This window comes from Castor canadensis, chromosome 1 (assembly GCF_047511655.1).
Source record: "Castor canadensis chromosome 1, mCasCan1.hap1v2, whole genome shotgun sequence".
Lineage (NCBI taxonomy): Eukaryota > Metazoa > Chordata > Mammalia > Rodentia > Castoridae > Castor > Castor canadensis.
In genome coordinates this window covers 68651946-68678239 of record NC_133386.1, presented here as the reverse complement: position 1 = coordinate 68678239, position 26294 = coordinate 68651946, and the positions used below count along the sequence as shown (strand labels likewise).

At 33.1% G+C, this 26294-nt stretch overlaps 1 protein-coding gene across 6 annotated transcripts in view; it reads right to left on the bottom strand.

The window, feature by feature from the left end:
- Epha7 (EPH receptor A7) overlaps window positions 1-26294 on the bottom strand; it is a 161925-nt gene that overhangs the window by 89721 nt on the left and 45910 nt on the right. For all 6 annotated transcript variants that reach the window (XM_074077998.1, XM_074078007.1, XM_074077994.1 and 3 more), the window contains exons 4-5: window positions 17210-17365; window positions 16049-16384 (exon numbers count right to left, since the gene is read on the bottom strand). In XM_074077998.1, coding sequence (XP_073934099.1) covers window positions 16049-16384; window positions 17210-17365 — 492 coding nt within the window. The remainder of the gene's footprint in view (window positions 1-16048; window positions 16385-17209; window positions 17366-26294) is intronic.

The window sequence follows — 26294 nt, the reverse complement described above, 5'->3', positions numbered from 1 at the left end:
TTAGATTAATTACATGTGCTATTTTCAAATCAAAATGGGTTCTGAGGAACAAAAACAACTACTGAAAAATTCAGAGGTTCCAGAGGACATTAATGGGTGTGTGCACATGTGTGTATTCGTATGTGTGTACACATATTTACTGGGAAATTCACAACACTGAACCATAGTAATAAATCTTTTGGACCAATTTCAATTCTAATTTAACCTACAGTGAAGCTTGTAAACAATTAATAATAATCACATCTAACTCTAACAAAATATTATTAAATTGAATGATCAGATATTCATTATAGAAACAATTTGGGTAATAAAATATCCCTACGTATTCTTGCAATTAAACCTCTGTAAAAAAGTGATGATTACTTTCAAAATCAGAAGGAAAACCAATACTTTTTGATAAAGAAATAGCATATGAGTTTTATGAAGATATTTCTAAATGTTTTAAGAATCCATAGTTACATACCACGTGAAAATATGTTGTTATTTTCATAAAAAAGAGTCAAATTATGGTTATCATTAAGATACACTGTATGGAGTTTGGTTTGATGTTGGCATATGTAAAAATGCAGTAATAATCTACAGCTTTGTGAAAATAGAAGCAGAGGGTTGTGAGAGAAAACAGGGCTAGAGGCAGATATATGGAATATGTGCATAGAAGAGATAGTAGAAAAGTACTCATTCTTTTTCCCAGTAACATCAGTCCAAACTTTTCAAGAGATTTTACTGTGCAAGCTTTTTAATGTATTTAGTCTATTGAAGATCCAACTGCCTTCTCTTCTGTAAATCAGAAAAATCCATCCCTTAAAATAATGTCAGATATTTCGATCACTTTCAAACAGAGAACCAATTTATTTTACTCTCTAATTTAACTTGATTTTCAAGTAACTCTCCATGTTTTCTGAAAAGCCTTCAGAAGTAAAACACTGTATATCATGGCCATAATTTCTAGTTCTGCAAACCATAAACACCAATGCATTTTGCATCAGATTATAAATCAAGACTATAACAACAAGGCAGATTGAATATTTTAGAACTACTGCATGTGTTCATGCAAACTAAGTTGGTATTAAACAGTGTGGGAAAGTTAAGTAATGAAAATTGTCAAAATCCAAAGTTAGGGGAAAAGTGAGGCACCTGTTAATTCTGAATGTGGAAAGTTGAAGAAAACTGTATACGGCTGAATATCAAGTAGATAATTTTGTGCTTCTAATTTTGACATATCTTCAACCAAAATATTCACATTAAATCATACAAACCTTAACTCCTGAACTAAAAGGACAGGCTGAAGTTTAGATGACAATTTAAGCAAACTTATATCAACAGACTGATATCAATATTGGATACATTTAATAATTTAGCATAAATTTCCCCAACATAAAATGACATGCAGATTGGATACACTAAGAAGTGAAGAGTGACCTTTCTTTATTATTATTTTCATGATTACAATAATCTGTAAGTTTCTTTGACTGTGGACATATCCTTGTGATGCAAAGTATAATTCATTCACAATATCTAAGAGAAAAAATTCTAAGGCACAGTCTTAGGATTTGGAGGGCCTCAGATCTCTTTCAGGGTCTGTTTGGTAAAAAAGACCAAGACCCATTCAAGCACACATAATTCAGGAGGTCTGCCTGCCAGCAATAAAGGCCGAAATTGGATACTTGGTGAGATTAATTACCTAGATAGGGGTTGATAATGCAAGTCAAATGGGGATGTAATTAAAGTGCACCTTCCATGAAAATTATTCATTGCTGATGGATCAAGTGACAGATAAATCAAAAGGCATTTTTTAAAAGCTTACAGGTTAACTTGAAGCAGGCCTTTCCTCTTTTAAAAACTCTGTAATTGCAGGTATGGAATTCACTCTTGCTGTCCTATCCCCATCAAGATACCATAAGACAAAAAAGAAAGACTGTAATGTAACCTATTAGAAACAGAAGCCAATAGAAAAACCATTAGGATCACAGTTACAAACAAAAGGTCAGCTAGACTGGAACCAGTTGGCTGGCAGCTTTCAGAAAAGAGTATCACTCTTTGCTCATACTATAATGGGGACTGCAACCATAAAAGAAGGCAAGTGATGAATTAATAAGTTGACTAGTCCCCAGGGTGCAATTCTTGCAGATGAAAGGCATGCTGTGGTAATCAAAAGGAGTTATAAATTAGATAAATCGAATGGCACAAGAAGTATTTTACATCATCATTATTAAATAAAGTCTTCCTGGATATGCTGTTAATTCTTTACTGTCAATACACTTATTTACAGTTTAAGAACAATAAAAAACAATGTTTTATAACAATGGCAGGGTAATTTCAGCTACCCGGAGGGACACTAAATCTAGTTTTTATGTTGAGTTCTCCTAGATATGGTTATTATATACTTAATAGCAGAGAGATAAAACAAAATGTCCAATTAAATGATAGTTATTAGAAAATATGGCTTTACATGGTACTTATTTTCATATTCTAACTAATGAATACATCTTGCTTTTACTGACTTCTATTAAGAATATTCATGACAGTTTTTTTGTTTATTTGTTTTGAAAGCACAAACTTAGTATTGATCAGGAAAGACATCAGATCTGGTAGATTGCATAAGAAAATCACAAAAAAGTCAGCTACTGACAGAAAAAAGAATAAATTTAGCATGGAATTTGAAAATCCTTTGTTCTTTGTAAAATTTAAAATAATACTGATTCACTATCATAAATATTCAAAAACTTGAGTTGCTCTTCAAAGAATTAAACTTTTTGATTTAAATTTAGAAAAAATACAAAATCTGAATTGGAATACCATTAACAATCCATCTATCCCAAACATAAAATCCATTTTCTAAAAGACAAGGTAATACCATAATTTGCACTATGACTTGTCATAAAGTAAAAGGCTTAATTATAAATGTATTAACCCAGTTCTAATAAAGGAATATTCATAAAACTATTTTAAATGAAAATAAGATTTACATAGTTGTTTCCATATGGTGAGAACTCTAGGAGTAAAAAGGTGCATATGTAAACACACAATTGAAGTTTTAGACATGAAAATATGATGCACAGGGTTTACATTTTAAGTGTTACAAGAAACTGTATAAAAGTACATCTGTCAGAGAATGTTATAGTTCTCCCTTTCTACAGGTTATATATTAAAATGGAAAACAAGTACAGCAAACACCCACTGCATTTTATCAGAAGACACTGCTCCTTAGATTCCCTGCAGGTTCCGGTTAGTAACTTAATCCCAAGTAAACTATAAAGTAAACTGCTCCTGATTTGTCAGATTAGCTGATGCTTGTCCAAAAATTGGTCTGAAAAGAGAGCAACCAGGATACTGTAATTACAATCTATTCATCCATTTCAACCAGGGATTGAAGAAAATAATGAAACATCAAAGTAGTCAGAAAACACTGTGAAAGAGGTCAGTATCTTTTCAAACATAATACCAGCATTTAATACAGCAGGTGTGCCAGAAGTGACTTACAAATTATATTAGTACAAGGTTTGTGGAAACAGCACATGTCTTTCTGTTCTTTTTTATGCAATTTTTAAAACTAAAAGAAATGTCACTAAAATAGAAGATAAATGTTTGTCAGTATTAACACTATAAATAGTAAGAATAAAGTTTCCAAACTTTTAAGTGATTCTCCAGTGTGTGTGTGTGTGTGGGGGGGGGTAATGTCTGTGGATCAAATCCAGAGCCTAAAGCAAGCACTCTATCACTGAACTACATTTCCAGCTCAATTACCTCATTTTTTAAATAAATATGCCTACAATAGGTGGCATAATTTAAAGTATTTGGGAAAAAGAAGAATAACAATAGGAAGGGAAAAGATTTAAAAATAAAAGGCATAACAAAAAGTATAAACTATATTATATGTAAACTAGTACATTTAAACTATATATATGAGATTGAGGTTTATTTTCAGCACTTAATATTAAGAGCAATAACTTATTACAGGAGAGATAGTTGTATAGTATATAGAATTATCATCTTTCCTTTTGTTATGACCTCTATTTCTGAGATTATCAAGTTCTTAACAATGAAATTTATGTGAGGCTAAATTTGGGTTCTTGGTGATGTCAACCATGTGAGAAAATAGGATGAGATGTCAAAACAAGGAGAAAACAAGGTTATGATAATGTATTAGAAAAGAACAAAGGCAGTAATTTTTTTCCAAACAAAATTCAGACTCATTTTCTGTCTTGGAGTCTTTACCCAGTTTGATAAATGTTCTATGAAATCAGCATAAAAAGTAATCTATTACAATTCAGTTCAGCCAGCGCTGAGCACCGATACCACATATGCCATAGTATTAGGCTTTATTTTCAACCATGAAAATATGAATATGACACACTTTTTATTTCAAGTTCTCTAGCAAATCTATTTTTCATGTCTTCAAAATTTCAAGTCCAGTGGGATTTCTTGTGTCTTCATTCTGTTGACCTCCCATGACAGTTGAACCTATGAATAACTGATAATAATTATTTTATTTTATAATAATTTTCCTTCCTTTAGTTACTATGACGGCATTCCTATCTAACTTGACTGCCCACTCCATTTTGGATTTCGTCATGTGCTTTTGGTATTCAGCCAGCTCTGAACAATGGATGTGCTCAAAACTTTCGTCTCAGGTGCATGTGGTTATTACTATCTACATTCATGTCTATATGATATTTTACATATGGTAAAACCTGGCATTCCAAGAGCTAAGGGTGTTGTGTTTAAGAGTATTAACAACACTTGAATAATACAATAGTGATAAGGATCAACTAGTATATTTGTTTTTATTATCATATATAATTATAATTATGAATGCTAGGTTCAATGTTGTGCATCTTTCCATATGCTGGAGTTAATGACCAAATAATATTAAAAATTGGGACACTAATTATATAGTGTCAATGTGTTATGGATAATTAAGAAATGGTGTTAATTGCTCTTCACAAATCTCCTTCTGTAGTCCTTGTGCCTTAAACAGGGCACACAGCTACAGGTCCATTTGTACATCTCTACCATGTACTTTGTCACAGAACATACATCATCTGCTCTGCCTTGTCAATGATTAATTTTGTTGGGTTGCAGCAATTATCTTTCCATTTGTGACTGACCTCTTTGAAAATGAAGTGCTGGAAATTTGGATAATTTTTCCTGGGACTTCACCTCTTAACTGATATTTGTTTAATGCTTCCAATAGAACAAAGGGAACTAAAGACATAAAAAAAAAGTTGAAATTGAAACAAGTAACAATCAGCTTTTTGCAGTAGTAATCGACAAATCTGGAAAGCAAGATATTGATAGTGTTCCCTCCTTCACCTATTACTTGGATCAGCTGGTTAAAACTGTTAATGGTCCTTGTGGATCAATGTCTTTTCCTTGTACCTCTAATTTACTGCATTGGTGGATTAGTACAGATGTGTTTTTGAATGGCTGTGCATCATTCCACCAGATTGCTTGTCTGAATCAAATTTGCTTCAATTCATCACCAACAAAGCAAAGAATAAAATAATCAACATTTACTTGCTTTTCCAGTACACTAGTACTGAAAGAGAACAAGTAAATGCTTATTAAAGATTATCTCCTACCTTTCTCAAGGCTATGTCCCTCAGGTGATTCAGGAACTGAAATGGTATGCATGGTTGAATGCAGCAATGCCTAGTACTAGGTCTGGGGGAAAACTCATGTACTTCTCATTTACAGGACCAAGTATTTTTTTAATCACTATCATCATGATTACTAATTCACAATACACATTTGTATAAAATGAATAATATATGAAATTATCATCCATTGGCTTTTCATTCTCTGAAACGTGGCTTATTGATTTCTTATTCTTGGATGAAAATTTTTTGAAACAGTTTCTATCACTGCAATGTTATTGCTTTAATGATAGAGAAATGGGAATGATGGTTTGCAATATAAGAACTATGAGCAATTTGTGGATCAAACCCTGTCTGTACATTGGAAAAAAATAGTTCAGGCAACTGATTTTGGTCAAAGAAAGATTAACCAAAAAGTGTATCTTGAATCAATTCATATTGAAAATCTTTTACAAATGTGTCCATTTGAATTCTTAGCATAGTAATCCTGTTACATAACATCTGTTATTTTTATTATTTATAATTGCTTAACATCTCCAGAAAAAGAGACTGGATTCAATTTATGTTGACCCAAGACTGTGCCCTGAAAACATCTGTACATTTTATCTATGCCTCTGTGGTGAACTAGTGTTTTGTACTTTTCCCCTAAAAGGAAAGAGCAAGTTTAGCTACATTTTAATTAAAACAAACTTCCTACATCTCACTTCTTTATCTTAAAAACCAAGTGGTTATTTATTTATGAATATTATTTCAGTGAATACATTTCAGTTCACTACAATCTCTACCCAATAAACTTACAGTAGCAAAATGAAGAACCTTCTATTAAGGGCAACACAAATTATAAGAGCTACTTTACATAATTCCATCATTATGGACTATTCTAGGGTAATGATCATGGAATTTTTTTTAAAGAGTAGGCTTAAATTTAGCAAGTTACAAATTTAAGTCTCCAAAATACAGAGCTATAAAAACTTCTTCACAAGAAAGTCTTATAAACAGCACTTACTCTTTAATCATGTAGAAATTGCTAGATTAAAATTGCCAAGAATATGACAAACTTGTTTAGGCTTGAAAACTCAGAGACAAAAAACTCATAACAAATTTTGTATTGAATTTTCTGCTTCCAACAATGTAGCATCTTCTATAATTCATTAGATAATAAATCAGATCAGTTAAGAAAACACCTGTCTTGGGTACTGAAAGCAAAACTTTATTATTGGTCATTCTGACACGTGCAAAAGATCTGCACTTAACAAGTGTATTTAATAAGGATGACAAATCATAGACATGCATAAAATTTCTGTAAATCCCATTTCTGTTGAATATGTAAAAGTGTGTATACTCCAGTTGATCGCAAGCATATGAAAAATAAAAGCTTTCCTTCAACATAGTAGGATGGAATTCAATTAATTCAGGAATGGGTAGTTATATTAGTCTGCATGGCTAACTATGACAACATACCACAGACTGACAAACAGAAGTCTATTTTCTTACAGTTATGGAGGGGTGGAAGTCTCAAAAAATAGTCCAACAGTATTCAATTGTTGTTGAGACCACCTTCCTGATGTTTAATAGGTGTTTTCTTACTAGGTGCTCATATCGCCTTTTGTCAGTGTATGTGGAAGAGGGTAAAGGATGAGAGGAAGCTTTCTGACATCTCTTCTAATAAAGTCACTATCTTACCAGATGAGACCCTCACACTATGACATTATGTTATCTATCTATCTGTCTATCAATCTTTCTATTATTTATCTGTCTATCTACTGAGACATGCTATGTTGCCAAGGCTGGCTTGGAAATCACAATCCTCTTACCTGAATCTCCTGAATATGCTGGGATTACAGGCACGTTCATTTAATTTTAATTACCTTCTTATAGGGTCTTAAATATGGTCACATTACTGGTTAGGATTTTATCACATGAATTTCAGGAGAACATAATTCTATCCATACCAGTATATTTGGGTTACTGGAAAAATTAACTCTTGCTTTCCAGATATTAAAACAACATTATGGTCAAAGTAACAATTCTAATGTCAAACAACTTAAGAAAGAATAAATACCTGACTTCAAACTATACTACAGAGCCACAGCAATAAAAAGAGCATGGTATTGGCACAAAAACAGATATGAAGACCAGTGGAACAGAACAGAGGACCTAGATATGAATCCACACAGCTATGCCCACTTTATTTTTGACAAAGGCACTAAAAACATATGATGGAGAAAAGGCAGCCTCTTCAATAAATGCTGCTCGGAAAAGTGGTTATCTGCCTGCAGAAAATTGACACTAGATCCATGCCTATCACCTGAACTAGTATAAACTCAAAGTAGATTAAGGACCTTAATATCAGACCTGAAACCTTGAAGCTAGTACAGGACAGATCAGGGAATACTCTAGAAGCAATAGGCGAAGGCAAGGACTTCGTCAGTAGAACTCAAGCAGCTCAGCAACTAAGAGAAAGGATTAACAAATGGGACTACATGAAATTAAAAACCTTCTGCACAATAAAAGAAATGGTTGCTAAATTGAAGAGACCACCCACAGAGTGGGAGAAAATCTTTGCTAGCTGTACACCAAAGGACTGATAACCAGAATATACAGTGAACTCAAAAACTAAAATCCCCCCAAAACACTGAACCAATAAAGAAGTGGGCAACTGAACTAAACAGAACTTTTTCAAAGGAAGAAATCCAAATGGCCAAAAGCACATGAAAAAATGCTCACTAATATTCATAAGCAGGAGCATGTGAATATATATTCAGCATTTACTAATAGAATTATGGACATAGTTTATTACTCTTACTCTAATCCAAGTATGATGCTAAGAAAATTTTAATTCATTTCCCCTTGTAAGTAAAGATAATAAGTCATATACTTGTCAAATATGCTGACTTTACATTTTAAATTACACTTATAAGTATTAATGGCATTGATTCTGTATCTGTTAAATAACCATAATAGTATGGTATTGGATAGTAACTCATAAGGTAAATCCACAGGTCTATCCTGATATGACATAAGAATATAACTGAGCCAGGCTCCTAGCTACTCAGGAGGCAGAAATCAGGAGAAGGTTCAAAACCAGTCTGGGGAAATAGTTTGTGAGACCTAATCTCAAAAAGTATCTAATTCAAAAATGGGCTGGTGTCCCTGGCCATAAAGGAAATGCAAAACAAAGCCACATTAAGATTCCACTTCACACTGAGTAGAATAGCTATCATCAATAACACCACCAACAACAAATGTTGGCAAGGATGCAGGGGAAAAGGAACCCTCATACACTGCTGGTGGGAATGCCAGCTAGTGCAACCACTCTGGAAAACAACATGGAGGCTTTTTAAAAATCTAAACAAAGAACTGCCTAATGATCCAGAAATCCCAGTCCAAGGGTTATACCCAAAGGAACATGACTCAGGTTACTCCATAGGTACCTGCACGCCCATGTTTATTGCTATAGCCAAGTTGTGGTCTGGCAGAGATGAACCAATGTGGGTTGCAATACTCAGGTGCATGGAAGCAACACTAGGAAGCTCTCTGTATAGCTATGTTTATCTCAAACTAGCAAGAACACTATATAGTTCTTATTATCTCATATATTTTCAACAAAATTAGAGAAGAAAAATGAGGAACAGGTTCTGCCCGGAAACGGGGGGGCAGGGAGCAAACAACATATACACATATTAGTAAATGTAAAAATAATAAAATAATTTAAAACAGAAAAAAAGAAAAAAGATCTATTAAGTTGAATCATGAGAGGCACTTAAAACATCTGCTAGGGTTCTTTCAAATGTCTATAAAGAGCCATTCCATTGAAATATATACAGATCAAATTGTCACCTAACCCCAAAACGATTCACTACAAATATTTATAACATTAGAAAAGGGTAGATTTGAGACCTGAAAAAGATACTGTACTGGGGAACAGGGAGTTGGGATGAGAGCACAGACTTCATAGAGACATTTCCATAGGTATGTCTTTACTGAGAAAACTCAGCGCAGATATGTGTTAGGAACTGAGTCTGTCACACAACTGGAAAACTATTAAATATTTGAATGTTTAAAAAATTTTAAGTATTAAAAATGTAAAAATACAGTAAAACTGCAAACACAGAAAACTATGAACACTGCCAAAATACTGAAATAATGAATGAAAAGCTGGTAACCTATGTCTTAGGTGGTAATGAAAGGATCTCTAATACCATTTTCTTTTCATGCTTCTACTACATTCAATGTCACATAAAGACAGAAATTAATTATATCGTCAGCAAGTTTTCAAAATATGAAGAACTATGAAAGATATCATACTTTTTCTCTTTACTATTCTACAATAAGATTATTCTTTTGTACAAAATTTTTGCTTAAATATAAAAATATGAGTGGAAACACGCTTTCAAATTTTTGCAAGTACAAGAATAAATCACAGAATTTCTATACTTCAAATTTTTATCTTATATATAGTCGCTGCACAATTTAAATAGTACTAAATCACTTGAATTAAATTAGTGTTATCTAAAATTATCTATAATGGTTTTACAAAGTCTCTTCATAATATACTATACAAAAATTTGTGTATTCATTTAACAAATATTTATTAAGTACCTACCCTGGCCCCAATATGTGAGAGGCTCTACAGGTTTGGCCCAAAGATACTACAATCGTCATAGGATGTGTTGTCTAATAAAACTTCATAAACAGTATATGACAAATATGTAAGATGCTTGCTATAGGACTCTATCACAGAAAGTTGTAATCTTCTTCCAAACTTCCATTATTCACTTAAAATACGAGGATATTTCCTGAGCAGGTGGAACTGTACATGTGAAGCAATCATAGGCACTCACCAGGTTCCAATCATTTGTATTTATGTCAACATGGTTGCATTCCCATGAACTAAAAATTATATTAGAGTAATATCTAAAAAAACTGAATATAGCCACTAAGTATACAATACATACTGAAAAATATATGTGTATATATATATATATATGTATTGCTTAAAATGAATGGTGTCTCACAAACACTGAAATATTAAAGAATTGAATTTCACTATCAAGCAAAGTTTGTGTATTATTAAAATGTCATTCCCTGTAACGTAAACTAACAGGCCTAAAGTCTCATCTTTCAGATGCCTCAGGATTAAGAAACGACTAGAAACAACAGAAATATGTAATTTGGACAGTTTTCTGTTAAAGCAATTTCATTCATTTTTTTATTCTTTATTTTTGAGATGGGATCTCCCTTTGGGTCTAGAGTTGTCTCCATTCTCATAGACTCAAGAGATTCTCCTTCCTCAACCTACCAAATCCTGTGACTGCAGTAGTATGGCACTGAGCCTGACTCAACTGATTTTTCTGCTGTAGGTGGCATAGATGTGTTCACATTCAAATGTTTTAACAACATTAACACTCTAAAAAATCATTTTTGCTTTTGCACTTATATCTTTTTTTAAACATAGTGGTGAAACAATATGTAATTGTTTCACCTTATGGAGATTACTAAATTTATATAATCACTAAATGCTCTCAAACAAGAAAATATATGTTCTTAGGATCATATTTCCTTTAAATACAAATCATGCTTACAAATTCCTATAAAATATATAAATGTAAATAGAGCTAATTTATTTTACTTAGAGGACACATAACTTGATGTGTGTATGTTTTAAATCATTGAAAAAAGATGGTCTGGGTTAATTGATGAGAGAAGCAGTCACAGTTGAGTCATATGATTCATGTACGTGAAGTTATTTCTGAAAAAAAAGGAAATGATTTTTGGTACTGTCTTTTTAGTATAATTTTGCTTGGATATAATGTTCCATCATATAACTCTATGATTCTATTTTATTTGGAACATTACATAAACATTACAAATCAAAGTAAAAAGAATACTGAAACAAATCCTTACTTTGGCTGAGAAATCAGATCTAGACATTGAAAATGGTATGGAAATTGCTCAGATAAATTTATGCAGGGCTATCTTTAAAGTTTCTTGAAGGGGGCAATAAAACTAATCAGTTAGCAAATACTATGCTTACTAAGCTGTCTCCAGTAAGTTATACCTGTCGTTGATATCCTCAGAAAATAATGTACCTTACTTAGTCATTGTCACTTAATAGTTCTTACTAGTGATCACCGAGTCATTCTTAAAATTCTCATTTCAGGAATATGGAGCTTAAAATTTAAGATAGCAATGGATGATAAGATTACACAAACACTTTTAGTGATCCTCAAATTTTAATGATACAACATGTGCCTAGTATAAGTGTCTATTTACCCATAGACAACAAAATCAATGATGAAGGAAAGAGAATTTTTTTGTGAGAGTCTATAGATATCTTTGAAGGTAATAAGTATGTCTACACAATAATGAAAGATTCTCTGATGCTCTCATATTTTCAGAAAATGGTTTCTTCATGTTTTTTATTTCTACAGGAATTAAATCTAGGTATGAAAATTTATTGTTAACAAACTACTATAAGCAGTACATAGTATGACCTGTGGAAGATACAAAAAGTGAAAATTCTGCCAGTGTCAATTAAGTCACTTACTTGCTCCAAAAAATCCAGTTCTCCCCAACTGTCTATAAGAAAGATCTGATTTTTTTTTAACAAAAAAACTTGTCACACTAGCCCATTCCACAAATCTTTATTCACCTGGCTTATATCATTGCCTTTCCTTAAACTCACCCTGAACCTTGCCTTCATTATTATTTTTTTAATAATTTAACTATGTGTAATGGATGTTGTGATGTAGTGGCCACATTTCCCTTGGTGAAGGATAGAAGAAATAATTTGCCCAACTACGGAGGCATTTTTCACAAAATATACCTCAGTTTCTTGCTCCTGGGCATTTCTCTTCATCTGAAAAATAATACCTTGCTCGTTCCTAGGTAAACCTACACCCAATGTCTGGAAAACACAGAAGTATAAAATTCATTTCCACTCAGGACAATCTGAAAGTTCACTATAGGTAGAGTATTTCCATAGAGATGGCTAAAGATTTCAACAAGATTGAACAAGATTGTAGTTCAATCTCCCCTCTGCTCGGTTTGTTTCCATTTGATTTTTCTGAACCTGTGATCCCACGTTCACTCTTAAATAAAATTTTTGCTCACAGATCTCCAACTTTCGTTTGCTTCTTAGGGAGCTCAATCTATATTCTCTTCCATGGAGGTTCAGTTTTCATCCAAATTCCTCTCCAATGCTTCTCACAACACCATAGCAGTTATTGCCCTCATCAAAATTGTAATATATGTACACAAATTACTCAGCTATTAATAAATTGCAAATAAACAGTGATGTACTTGATATTCTGTTTCTACTTGGCTCATTTGTTATGGATGCAAAATCAGGCCTCAGGTCTCCCAGTTGCCTAGGAAACAAGAGTCCAATAAAGTTATGTGACTAAACCTTGACATTTTTTTATGTATATTTTACATGTTACAGTGCCAGAAACATATGAAGTGTTAAATAAATAGCGATTATTATTGATTCTATTATTATAATTGTATTACAAACACCCACTTTTATTCTGGTAAGTGTCATGATTATTAAGCTTTTACAATAGTATCAAATAGTATGACACCATTTCAGGAGAAAATTCAAGTTCAAAAAGGTGAAGTAAGTTGGCTAAAATCATGTAGTTATGTCATGTATTATCGAATCATATGTCTGTTTCAACAATGTCTCAATGTTTTCACCCTTGTATGAGAATTTAATTTTTTTATGTATGAGTGGTTTTCCCATTAGCTTTAATTCCACTACATTATTTGTTCAGTTTGTATGCAGGAAAAACTGTTAGATAGTGGCGACAGAAAAATATGACAGTTCCTGACCTGAAGGATAATTTCTAAGTCCCCACGTCCCTTTGGGGAGAGACCACATTTTATATTGTGGTCTCTATCAACAAAGTTCAAAGTTGTTTAACTGCTTAAACAATCTTGGAATGAATTAAAGTATTACAGAAAGAGACACTAATTTTTGTACTATTTTAATTATTAAGTTTCATATTTCTGCAGGCACCTTTTATGCTACAGTATTTGGTTTATGGAGGAATGTAGTAATAATTACAATGTCTTAACTGAGGAGAGAGAGTGGTTCTCTTGAATTTATATACTATTTTTAGTGTACTTTTTTAGTATATTTTCAGAGTTGTGCAACTATCATAAATCTAACTTTTTCACATTTAAATTAGCAATACCACTCCCAAGCAAAGAAAACCAAACAAAACAAAAAACTGCACACAAAAACAAATGTAGGGCTGGGATGAGCTTGGCAGTACAGCACTTGCCTAGCATGTGCAAGGCCCTGAGTTTGATCCCAGCACCAAAAAAGACAAAAAAAAAAAAAAAAAAAAAAAACCTAGTTTGTCCTTAGTTAAAGGAAAATCAACACCCAAAGCAGTTCTTCCTAACTACTGTGAAAACCAAACTTTATGGAAAATCTGTGGCCTAACAAACCTAATGCAGTATTAACTTGAAAAAAATTAAACAACAGACATTTAAAGAACAAGAAAAGATCTCCCAAAGTGGTCAACTTGGCAAACTGCATTTGTGGTATCAGTTCAGCATCTTCATGTCATGTTTAAAAGTAAATAAAAATGTTGTTGCTGGATAGGAATAAGACAAAGATATTCTGGCTCAATAAACTTGAGAGTTCTTAGTTGTCCACAAAGATCTCTAATGTCAAAATCATAAACCTAAAATATTTTAAGCCCCCTTCATATAAATTTATTTTGACAAATTTCAGGTACAAAGCAACACAAGTTAATCAGTGATGAAAGTATTTTTAAAGCAATATTAGTAGTGTGAATATTGTTGAAACATGGGTAAGTTCAAATATTAGTTAATTCATTTATTTCTTTGCCCAACTATTGAAAACTTAAGTGTCTGTGTTTTGTCTCAGACACGTGTCTTTATATAGAAGGTTTGATTTGAAATAGTCTTTTAAATAAATGTCAGAATGAAAACTTTAGAATAAGAACTCATCACTAATCTCTTCAGAATGGTAAATATGAGCCCAAATGCACAGTATTCATTATATAGCTACAATTTAAATAGGTAACGTTTCATTAAAATTGGCATAGAAAGAAAGGCTATATATTAGGCTTTCTTCAGAAATTTGGAATAACACTGTTAGGTTTTAGACTGCCAGCCATGGCTGTCTAAAGATCCTGAGGACTTTGTGATATACCTATCCATTGCTCACAAAACTCCATACTCCAGTTCAGGTTCAATTTCCTTAATAGTGATAACATAAGACTTAGCTACATCTATTATTTAGCATCTTTGTTAAACCTCAAGAACTCTGAAAGATTGACAAAGTCTCTAATTCAGAAACTTCCTCCAGGATTAAGATTTTTCTGAAGGCTTAGAAAATTTCCAATTTCTTTCTTTTTTAAATTCAAAGTGTTTATTATGCATTTTAATTTTAATTTTTTTGTTGTGCTGGATGGGGATACACTGTTACATTTACAAAAGTTCTTACAATACGTCAAATGTATCACACTTGAATTCACCCCTCTCGTCCATTCTCATTTATCTCTTCCCCCTCCACCATTCCTGGAACAGTAGTTTCAACAGGTATCATTTTTCCAATTACATACATGTATATTCAGTATTTGAACTATATGCACTCTCTTACAACCTTTCCCCACATCTTCCCCCTTTGCATCAGTACACCCCCCCCCCGCACCCCTCCCCTGCAGGACCTGTTCTGCCCTCCTGTTCTCTGAGAAAATCTCCAGCTTCTTAAACTTCCCAATATGTATTACCCAGAATATCCTACAACAAATTAACGACTGAGAAGGGCATCTCAAGGGCCCATAAGACAATAAATAAAAATTAGTGTTAAGCTAAGCCGTATATCCACAATTAATCACTATCATTTCTTCTGAAATACTAATGAAATGTGCCAAGTACTAATTCTGGTATATGGGCATTCATATGGTCCAAAATCCACAGATGAACTTAAAATTTCCTCATGCAAATTTAAATGCAGACTTGTTGCCTATTACAAAAATTACATTTTATGCAAAAAAGTTGATTAACATTATATGAAACAGCACAGCCAACCCTTTTCTAATCTCTATTATCATGTAATTACAATCAGAAGATACATCACACTTAAAAGGTAACAATGTGAGAAATATCTTTTAGCTCATATAGGATAATATTTTACTCTCCTCCTCTAGATCGTTCAACAGAATTGTTCAGCTTACAGCAATCAAAACTAGTTTACAATTTATTCCTTTTATTTCTCCTGACAGACCTAAGGAGATGTCACCAGGACAGTATTTCAGGAGGAAAAAGGAAAAGTTGAATGGTATAAATAATCAAGAAGCTGGGAAAATCCAAGTTCATGTAGCCATGCTAACTAAATTTTCAAGTAAGACCCCTTCACTTGTCCATTCACATGCCATTCATTCAGTAAAGGCAAACCCAGAACCTACCTGCTTGGCCAGTGGTGATACTGACAGCTGCGAAGAGCCTCTGGGATCGGCTTAAGTCAGAAACCCCATTGACAGCTTCAACTTCAAAAGTGTAATTTGCATGGGCTAGCAGATCCATAACAGTGACATAGTTATCCTCTAATCCAGTCTGCTGGGGCATGTAGCCAATGTTACTCCCACAGGGAACACACTCTCCCTGCTCCCAGCTGCACCGCTTACACAGTATTCTGTAGGTAACATCATTTCTTCCCCCATTGTCTGCAGGAGGACTCCATTCCAAGCTGACTGTGGTTTGATTGATGTTGAAAATGAGGTTCTGTGGTGCAGACGGAGGTCCTTTGGAAAACAAAAGTAAATAAATGAGTAAGTAAAAATAGAAAAAAGAAGCATACAAACAAAATGAACAATAGGATCTATGTGAGAAATTAAGGTAGTAGCTCAATTACAGAGAAAACTAGCTGAAATGCTTTTTTTTCATGTAACATTTCATTACCTTTTCTAGAGAAATGGTATAAAAGCTTCTTTGAATTTACTTGGCAGAAGACTTTATTTATTTTCCATTAATATGTCAAAATGAAAACAGGATAACACTGTCTTTGTACTTTTATGACAATCTTTAGCTATTTTTCTTCCAAGCAGTTAAAGAAGAGTTAAGATACCTATAAAAACAGTTTTGTGATTGTTTAAAAAAAGCTTTATTTTTACCATATAACACTGAATACGTTTATTCATTCTTAATGTAAGCCATTTGATTTATAGCAATGTGTAGGATTGGCTTTGTATTTAGGACTCTCAAAAATTCATTAATTGAAGCACTGAGATGTGTATTCATTCTACTTACTGACGGAATTGTAATTCAGAAAACATTACTGTTTAGTCACATTTCATATCCTTGCAAGACTCTAATAACTTTTAATTTTATGATTTTTATGAAATAAAAGTGAAAAATTTTATTATTTAGAAGACATGAAAATTAACCTCAAAATGATGATATAAGATGTACCTATCTTATTTTATTGCTTAACTTTATCTGCTTTGAATTTTTTTTCAGATATTTAAGAATAATTAAGAATGTATTCACAAGTTCAATAGCTGTCTCAGTGATGCCACACTGGTACAAAGGAATGGAAGTCCTTTGTCACTTTCATGTTATGAACTTACGTGTGCATGCAACATACGGTGGATCAGACGGAGCCCGGTAATACCCATCTTCACATTCACAGCGTGAGGAGCCTTCCCTATCAGAAAAACTGTGAGTTGGACAACGAGAACACTGAAGATCTTGTGAGGACGATTTGTAGAACCCACGGCCACAGGCTGGGTATGCAAAAGCAAGTAAAAACAGAAACATGAGACTAAATAGGGCATTTAAAAATGTAGGGATATTCAGCAAAGAATAAAATAGTAAATAATATTAAAATATTAAATAACAATAAAATTATGTTTAAGAAAATCAAGCATTTTATGAAAAAATATTTCTTTTAGTATACATCAATAGCTCAATGTTATGATACATTTTGAAATAAAACGATATAAACAAAGGGATATAGCAAACTTGCACCTACAATTGGCATCAACCCAAAGTTGACAGCCTCAAACTGAATACTAGCATCATTCACTTAGAATTTTAGCATTTTTCACTTTGGATATTTGACTCAAACTTAACTTTGAAATCAACAATAGATTACTTGTCTGTGGGTTTGCATTAGCACATTCAGAGTTATGTTTTTTAATGTAACACAGCTGGAAATTAACTTTTTTGGTGTTAATTTGGTTCACGTGGAAAAGTATTAATCTAAGTTAAATTACCAGATTAGTAATAACAATGACCTGAATGTGATACATCTTCCTCCAATTTTGCAGGCACTCCTAAATATAATTTCAACCCATGTAAGTTATAAGGCAGGCACAGTGAACAGAGAGGTACAGATGCCTCTGCTGTCTCCCGATGAAGTTGATTTTATTCACTGAGAATATGTTAGTAAATTAGGTAAACATGTACCATTTAATACACCTGGATATTTGGTATACTTATGCTTATCTTTAATCAAAATTAGCAGGTTGAAAATTCCATTATTTCAACAATTCTGTTATTAGTTGATGGTATCCACATTAAATATATTAAATAAATTTTATGTATCCTTTACATTTATTTAATGAATGTCGAAGCATTTGTGGCCTTCAAATTTTATATAAATTCATAAATCAAACCAAGAAAGAAAGGTTAGTGGACATTTAACATAAATTCAGTTTTAAATTTTAATTTGTTATTTTCAGGTCTATTGAATTTCCTCTACTTGGGCATTATTCTGAAAATTTAATTACATTTTTACTTTGGGGTTAATGGGAAGTGGAACAATCCTATATTACTGAGGTGGCATAATCTCCAGAAAAAAAAATTAAATTGTTCTTTACTTTTGTTGGCATGCTGAATGTTTAGTACAGAATTCTAATGTATTTAAGGGCTCAAATCGTCACTTGGGTTTGAAGAAAGTAAGCCTGTTTACATAAGCAAGTTAGACAATTCATGTAATTTAATAAATTTGATTTAAAGGAATATTATTTGTGATAGATGTATAGAAGTACAACAATTTCAATGTAAATGTATAATCTGCTACTGCCCTCAGAAGCCAGTCAGCTAAAATGCCTTTTGCTGGCTTCTCAGTTTAAATAGGTGGAAAACAGTCACAATCACATTAAGCAAAGAAGCATGATGCATTTTCACATGTTCTTAGCAGCAATTATTACATATCTAGGGAACACACAAGCCAATGACTTCAATAACAAAGTAATAAAACATATAACACCTACAGATACAGTCTTGCCATACCAAGGAATGTTAACTGACAGGATGAAGGATTTGGCTTAGATCTCAGAATGAAAAAAGCTTTCTATATCCTCTATATCATTCTTTGCCTAATATTTATATAATCAAAGGTAAAAGGCAACATTCTATAAAACAGAGAAAGAAATGCTTTTCTCACAACCTGCATCCTGAAGCAGTGATTCTTAGCAAAATAATAATAATGAGTGAGCTAGGGAAAGAGAGAGAGTCAGACACAGAAAGTGAGACCACTGTGTGAAATCATTCTTTTATGGTACTGTTTATTTACTTTCTTTTTTTGCAGGGAGAGGAGGTTAGCGGGCAGTGATGCCAGGTATTACAATGGCCACATTTATTAGGTCAGACTTCCAGAATTAAGAGGCAGCAAACTAATGTCTACTGGCAAAATCCTTCAAAATTCCTTCTTCTATTTGAAGTCAGTAAATAAAAGTGCACTCCATTTCCCCTCAAGTTAGAAAGTATGCTTTCTCATTCAACTAAACATGATTTCTAGACACCTAATGTTGAGAAATTTAAAATTGTTATTACTCAACTTTCAAACTACATTAAATTCTGTTTTCCTTTTAACAGATGGAGAAACAGATTTGAAGAAAAATTAACCGGGATTCTTCAAATACTTTCACTTGCCTAGGTTAAAACTGGACTTAGGACAGGACAACTGACACAGCCGTGTGCTGTTCAGTGTAGAAAGAGTCAAATTTTGACACCTGGTTAATAGATCTCATGGGCTTCACTAACCCTAAAAGTCCTCTCTGCAATGGATCTTTCAATATATATTATTACTGATTTACAGCCGTTACTTTAATTCAGAAAACTGCAAAATAATATTCTAGCACACCTTATGAAGAGATGTTAAATAGGCCTTTTCAATTTCACTATGAATTTTGGCACTGTTGACATCTGCAAAATTATGGAGTACATGTACAGCTATCATTAAGTAGAAGAAGTACCGGAAAAATATTATTTTTTTCTTTGAAGTGATATGATGTTGCAGTTGAGTTAATGTTAAAAATTATAAGTTACAACAGGCCAGTTCTTATTTAACCTCTGAGGAGGCTATCAATTTAGAGTTATTAACAACAAGTACAAAATCTTCACAGCAAGAGAATTAGGAGTAAAACCAAAAACCTGTGAAGACAGAAGATGCATCTTTTAGCGTAATAGAGAGCAACTGGGTGGTAAAAAAAAAAAAAATCTTGAGAAGGAAATAGCAGATGCTCTTAAAATTAGAAAATGTGAGAAGGTGTCTGTATGATACAGCTAGAGTCTAATACTCATTGAGATAAAACAAGGTGAAGCAGGTATCTAAGAGCCCTATCCATAAGGGAGAATTAGATTAAGTCTCCAACTATTCCCAAAAAAGGCAACAGAAATACAGCCAATTTCTCCTCAATATAAATGCAGCTGGCTTTCCACAAAGTCTTAGGAAAAAGACTTTAGAGGTAAATGCACTCTCAAACCTCAGAGACAAATGCTTTTTACACATAATCATTAAATATACAAGAAAATCTTTTTAAGAATTGTGCAACAAATGCTCCACAGTTTTCCTCTTTTGGTTTATTTCTTCATTTGTTCAGTAGCAGTGAAACTCAAAGTAAACTTCAATTCATAAAGTATGTATAGTTTGGAAAAGTTATTTATATTTATAAACATGCCATTTTAAATTCCTGTTTTGAGATTTGAACTAAATGTAATCCTAAAAGTAACATTGTGCTATATTGATAGATTGGGGACAGGTATAATTTGTTTTGAATATTTAATTACTTTTGTAAAATATTCTCTCACCTGTTAATAATGGTATATTTCTGCATTACCAGGGGCCTGAGCTGATTCTTTTGATTGATCTTTCTTTCAGTCCTTAGACTTACTGAATAAAATATCAAGTTCATTTATCCTAGAGCCATGAATTGCAATCTTGTCAGATTTCATATACTAAGCAAGTTGTGTTCTTTTAATGAAAAATAAAGGAAAATAAAGATAGAATGTAGGAAACATAAGAAACTTCTGCATACTAATCAATAACAATGTTATTTACTGTAATATATTACAGCATACTAAAATCTACATTTATCGCCATGAAATAAGCATATTTTATTATATTTATATTAAACTTTTTAAAATAACAATATATTGTCCCTATATAACAAAATTGACTAAAATAATATTTTGAATTTAAATTTCTTAACAATGCAAACAAAAGATAAATGAGTTCTACATTTATAAATGCATTACTTATGAATAATAGTGTACCAGCAGGGCCCCAGTATCTCACACCTGTCATCCTAGTTACTTGGGAAGTGGAGATCAGGAGGGTCACAGTTCCAGACCAGCCTGAACAAAAAGTTCATGAGACACCTACAATCTCAACAGAAAAGGTGGTATGGTGGCACACATCTGTGGTCCCAGCTACTGCCAGAAGCAAGAATGGGAGGATTATGGTCTAGGCTAGCCTGGGCACAAAGCAAGGCCCTATCTCAAGAATAACAGAGTAATAATGGCTGGAGGTGTGGCTCAAACTGTAGAGCACCTGTCTAGTAAACATGAAGCTCTGAGTTCAAACCCTAGTACCACCAAAACAAAAAAGCAAAAAGATTAATAATGCACCAAAATTGTGAATACAATGATATTTAAATATGCAAGGGAGTAACATTATTTTAATTTTCATTAGTGTCTAATAATTTTACAAACTAGTGGGTTTCATTATAGCATTTTCATATATGTATATAATGTACATTGATCATTTTCACTCCTCATTTCCATCTTTTGTCCATCTTCCCCTCTCCTGCTGGTCCTTTTCCTCTTTCTAAATAATCCCCCTTCTACTTTTATGTCTTTCTTTAAAATCCAGACTCCAAATATGGAGAAAACACATGATGTTTGTCTTTCTGAGTCTGGCTTATTTTGCTGAACATGATGATCTCTAGTTCCATCAATTTTTTTTTTTTTTGGAGGACATAACTTCAGTTTTCTTTTTGGGTAAATAATACTCCACTGTGAATGTATGTTACGTTTTCTTTATCTGTTCATCTGCTGATGGGCACCTACTAAAGCCTTGCATTCTGATTCTCAACTAAAGTCTCCTAACAATTGCATATTCCATAGGTATCGTCAATGGATAGTAAGTATTACAGCAATGAGGTGGAAGCAATGAGAGGTGATGCTTGCCTGGTGCGGTAAGTAGAACAATGGTAACAATCACGGTACTGTTTCAATAACCTTGTGTTCTAAATGAGCACTGCCAAAGACCATAAAAACACCTTCATCCCTTCAGAATGAGAACTCAGATACACAGACTTGGCCTGGCTTTTGTGGTTTATGATCTCCTGGGTAAGCATGGCGGAAATCCCATCTTATTAATATTTCTAAAGATTCTCTTTCCTCAGTGCTGTTCTCCTTGGAAATCCATGGAACTCCAGAGTTCTTCCATAGTGAAAAAAAGACTTTCTGATTATTAATGGGAGCATTCTTTGGAAATGTAAAGTACCAACTTTTATCTGGGACACACTTAATGTCAAGCTGGATGGTAAGTCACTGATAATCAGCTGTACATTAGGGAAGCTTTAAAGAGGCATTCTTGTCTTCACTCAGGCACAATCATTCAATCATTATTAAGGACAGGACATTTCTTTTTTAAAGTCTCCTATTTGTTCAGTAGCAACTTCCTGGAGGTTTTAGTCTTTTCTTAAAAATATCAGTCGATGAAGAATGCATGATGATAAAATAACTTCAATATAAGATTACAAACTATTATCAAAAAACTTAATAAATTTGATTTTAAGAAAAATAATATAAAAAGTAGAATATATTAATAATGCATAAGTCAATCAAAAATAAAGTATCTGGACAGATGTTTCCTCCTAGAAGATGTACAAATGGACAATAGGCACATAAAAAGATGCACAGAGCCAGATGCCTGTGGCTCACACCAGCAATCCAAGCTACTTGGAAGGCTGAGAGGTTTGTGGTTCCAGGCCAGCCCAGGCAAAATAAAAAGGTTGTGAGACTCCATCTCAATTGAAAAGCGATGGATGTGGTGGCACATGCCAGTCATCCCAGCAGTGATAAGAAATATAAAAGAGGAAGATGTGGTCCAGACTGGCCTGGGAAAAAAGCAAGACCTTATCTCCAAAATATTCAGAGATAAAAGGACTGGAGGCATGACTCTAAAGTACAGTGTTTGCCTAACAACCAATGCAGCCCTACATTCAAACTCCAGTACTACCAAAGAAAAAAAAAGTAGAAAATCATTAGTCACTCAGAGCCACAACAGAGACCATCCACAACCAGTAGGATGGCTATAATAAAAACTATAACAACACATTTTGTTGATAATAAAGAGGAATTAGAACCCACTACACTACTGGTGGGAATATAAAATAGTGTAGTATTTTTGTAAAATACTAGCAGGTCCTAAAAAGGATAACATTACCACAGACTCAAAACTTCACTCCCAGGAACATAACATCAAAAGAAATCAAAATACGTATTCACAGAAATACCTGTATATGGATAGTCATAGTGGAATTATTCCTAATAGCCAAAAGGGAGAAATAACCCAAATGTTCATCAGTTCATGAGTGAATAAATGCAATGAAATAGTATATATATAAATAAAAAGAGTTGTATGCTGACACACAGGACAACACAGTAAACCTTGAGAAAATGCTACATAAAAGAATCCAGTCAGCTGCACAATCTCAATCCCACTAGAGTTGAAAGGAGGATAGTGAGTTGAAGGTCAGCCCAAGCAAAGTCTGTAAGACCCTGTCTCAGGAAAAAATGAAAACAAAAGTGCTTGGGTGGTAGAGAGCTTGCCTAAGCTGATTCAAGACCCTGGGTTCAATCCTCATTACTGAAAAAAAAATATGATCATGAAAGATTACATGCTTTAAGATTCCATTTATTTGAAATAGCCAGATATAGGGAAATCTATATAGATAGAAGATTACTGTTTGTCAGGGGATAAAGTGGAAAAGAGAAATAGCAAGTGACTGTTAATGGGACCAGGGCTTATAATTAATATTCTAAAATTGGTTTGTATTGGTGATTCTATGACTGTACGAATAACCACTAAATTGTACACTTCAGTGGGTGATTATACGGTATGCGAATTGTATTTCATCACAGATGTTTTCACAAAGTCCATTAACAATGCTATTTCAAATCTGAACATTCAGATAGGCAAAAATTAAGAAAACAGTTAATTTTAACTGTCCATATTAATTCATCTTTCTGACACATACATTCTAAATACAACTTTTTTATGAAGTATTTAGGTGTAATAAATTACTTCTGAAGTATTTAAAAACTTGAAATATCAATACAGTCTTTTACCAATATGCTAACTGGATGTGTAGTTTTAGGGTTTCATAATAGTTCATCTTCTATCTGAGGAGTAGTACTCTTAAAAGTTAGAGTCTTATCAGTACCAAGTTTATATTTGGGAGGAAGTTCTGATAAATTACATAATAAGAATTGGGTTTGATTGGATATCGGAATAGATCTTAAACATTCTTACTTTTTACCCATGTTACTTTGCCACACAAGTGCTGATTTCCTCCCCGGCTCCCTTCCTCATCCCTCTCCCCCATAAGCTAACTGAACACAGCTAAACTAGTCTTCCTCAGGTCTTACTCCATTTCCAGACCTGTGATTTTAAGCACAATTGAACTTTTTCTCAAAGAATTATGCATGTCTATGTGTAAAATATGAGGCTTTGCAGATGTTTCCGGGCACAGTTACACAGCTGCAAAGAGTTTATTAATTATGAACTATAAGTGGATTGTTCTGTAATTGAAACTTTCTGGGCTTTAATAATATTGTAGAATCTATATCCATACATAGTTGGGGATTCTAATGAATACCGTTATTTTATTTATTGCAGATGGACATTTTCCTAAATGCTAGCAAAGTAAGTCTGTTTCCATAGGAGTTTTCAAATATTTGTGTCACTTTAATATCTACACTTCTATACGGCAAAGGGGAAAACATAACTTGCAGCAATAGTACTCCCATTGCTAGAAGTGCTGACCTCATCCAGGATGGACAGATCCAGAATCTGTATTTTAATCCTATTGACAGTGCCTCAGTGGGAATAATTACAAAAGTCCGCCTGGAATCCAGACCTCCTGCCACTGACATGCTATGATTTTTCCCATTGAGAATGAACAGCAGACAGGGAGGATAAAATCAACATGATGTAATGAGCATATTAGAGTTTGTAGAACACCGTTTAAAACTACATTGCTATACAGCTAAGTTACAAGAGTTTAGTAAAGAAACCAAACAGTACATATAGTTCTTTAAAACAGGTATCCAAGTGCCTGAAAACAATTTGGGCATTTATAAAACTATAAAAAAAATTCATTTAAGGGAATCACAAATATGTCTATGCTTGTTTAGCATTTAAGTTTGGTTTTTAATTGAGTACTTAGTGTATTATTGATATTATGTGATGAAAATGAAACATAAAATTAAAAGTATTATTTTAAAAATTTATAATGCAAAATAAAATAAAGCATATGTAAACATATTTAATTAAATTATTAGTTTTGGATAAGCTAAGAATTTTGCTGAGTTTGTAGCTAAAACATTATTTTACCGGAATTATAATTCTGATGTCATTACCAAAATGATGGGGAGAAAAAGAAGGAAAAAAGTCAAGTTATAATTCTTTAGCTCATTTTTGTCTTTTTACTCAACTTAAATATTAGGCTATGCTACAAAAATAAGGTGATGCTATGAAAGTCAAGTGGATTTTTACTTAACAGTCTGCCCAAAGCTACTCCAGCATTTAAAAGCATGTAAGTGGGGCAAAATAACTTCACATTGGTTTCAATTTCCTGTGTCCTTATTACTAACTCTAAAGTACTATGACAAAGTAGTTTTATTTTAACATTTCCATCTGCAAAAAGTTGTTTTAATAATAACACAATAATAATAACAGGAATCATTTATTTGTTAAACTATCAAACAATTGTTTTAATTGAAATGCTATATATAAAACCATAAACTATTCTGCTACACCATGACCAGATCACACATATACTCAAACTACAAAACTACAGTGCATTCAGTCTTTCAGGGATGCCTTAGCGAGAGAATAAAAAAGAGGCCCTAAAAGGACTAACTGACACGTACATCATAACCCTGACAGTGTCTGTGGCTGCTTGTAGGGGCTCTTCTGCATAATGATTCAACACTACCTCTCATGTGCCACTGTGGAAAAACCCTGTACAGACAGGGCACCCCAAAATGTGCACATTTATTTTGGCTCATGTAGCTAAGGATTCAGAATTTTTTTTATCCACTTCTGTAAAAGTAAAGAATGAAATGGATCTGCCTATCCCACTTAATACTGTTCTCGTAAGTCAACTCTGGGAGTTCACCCTGAATATAAAT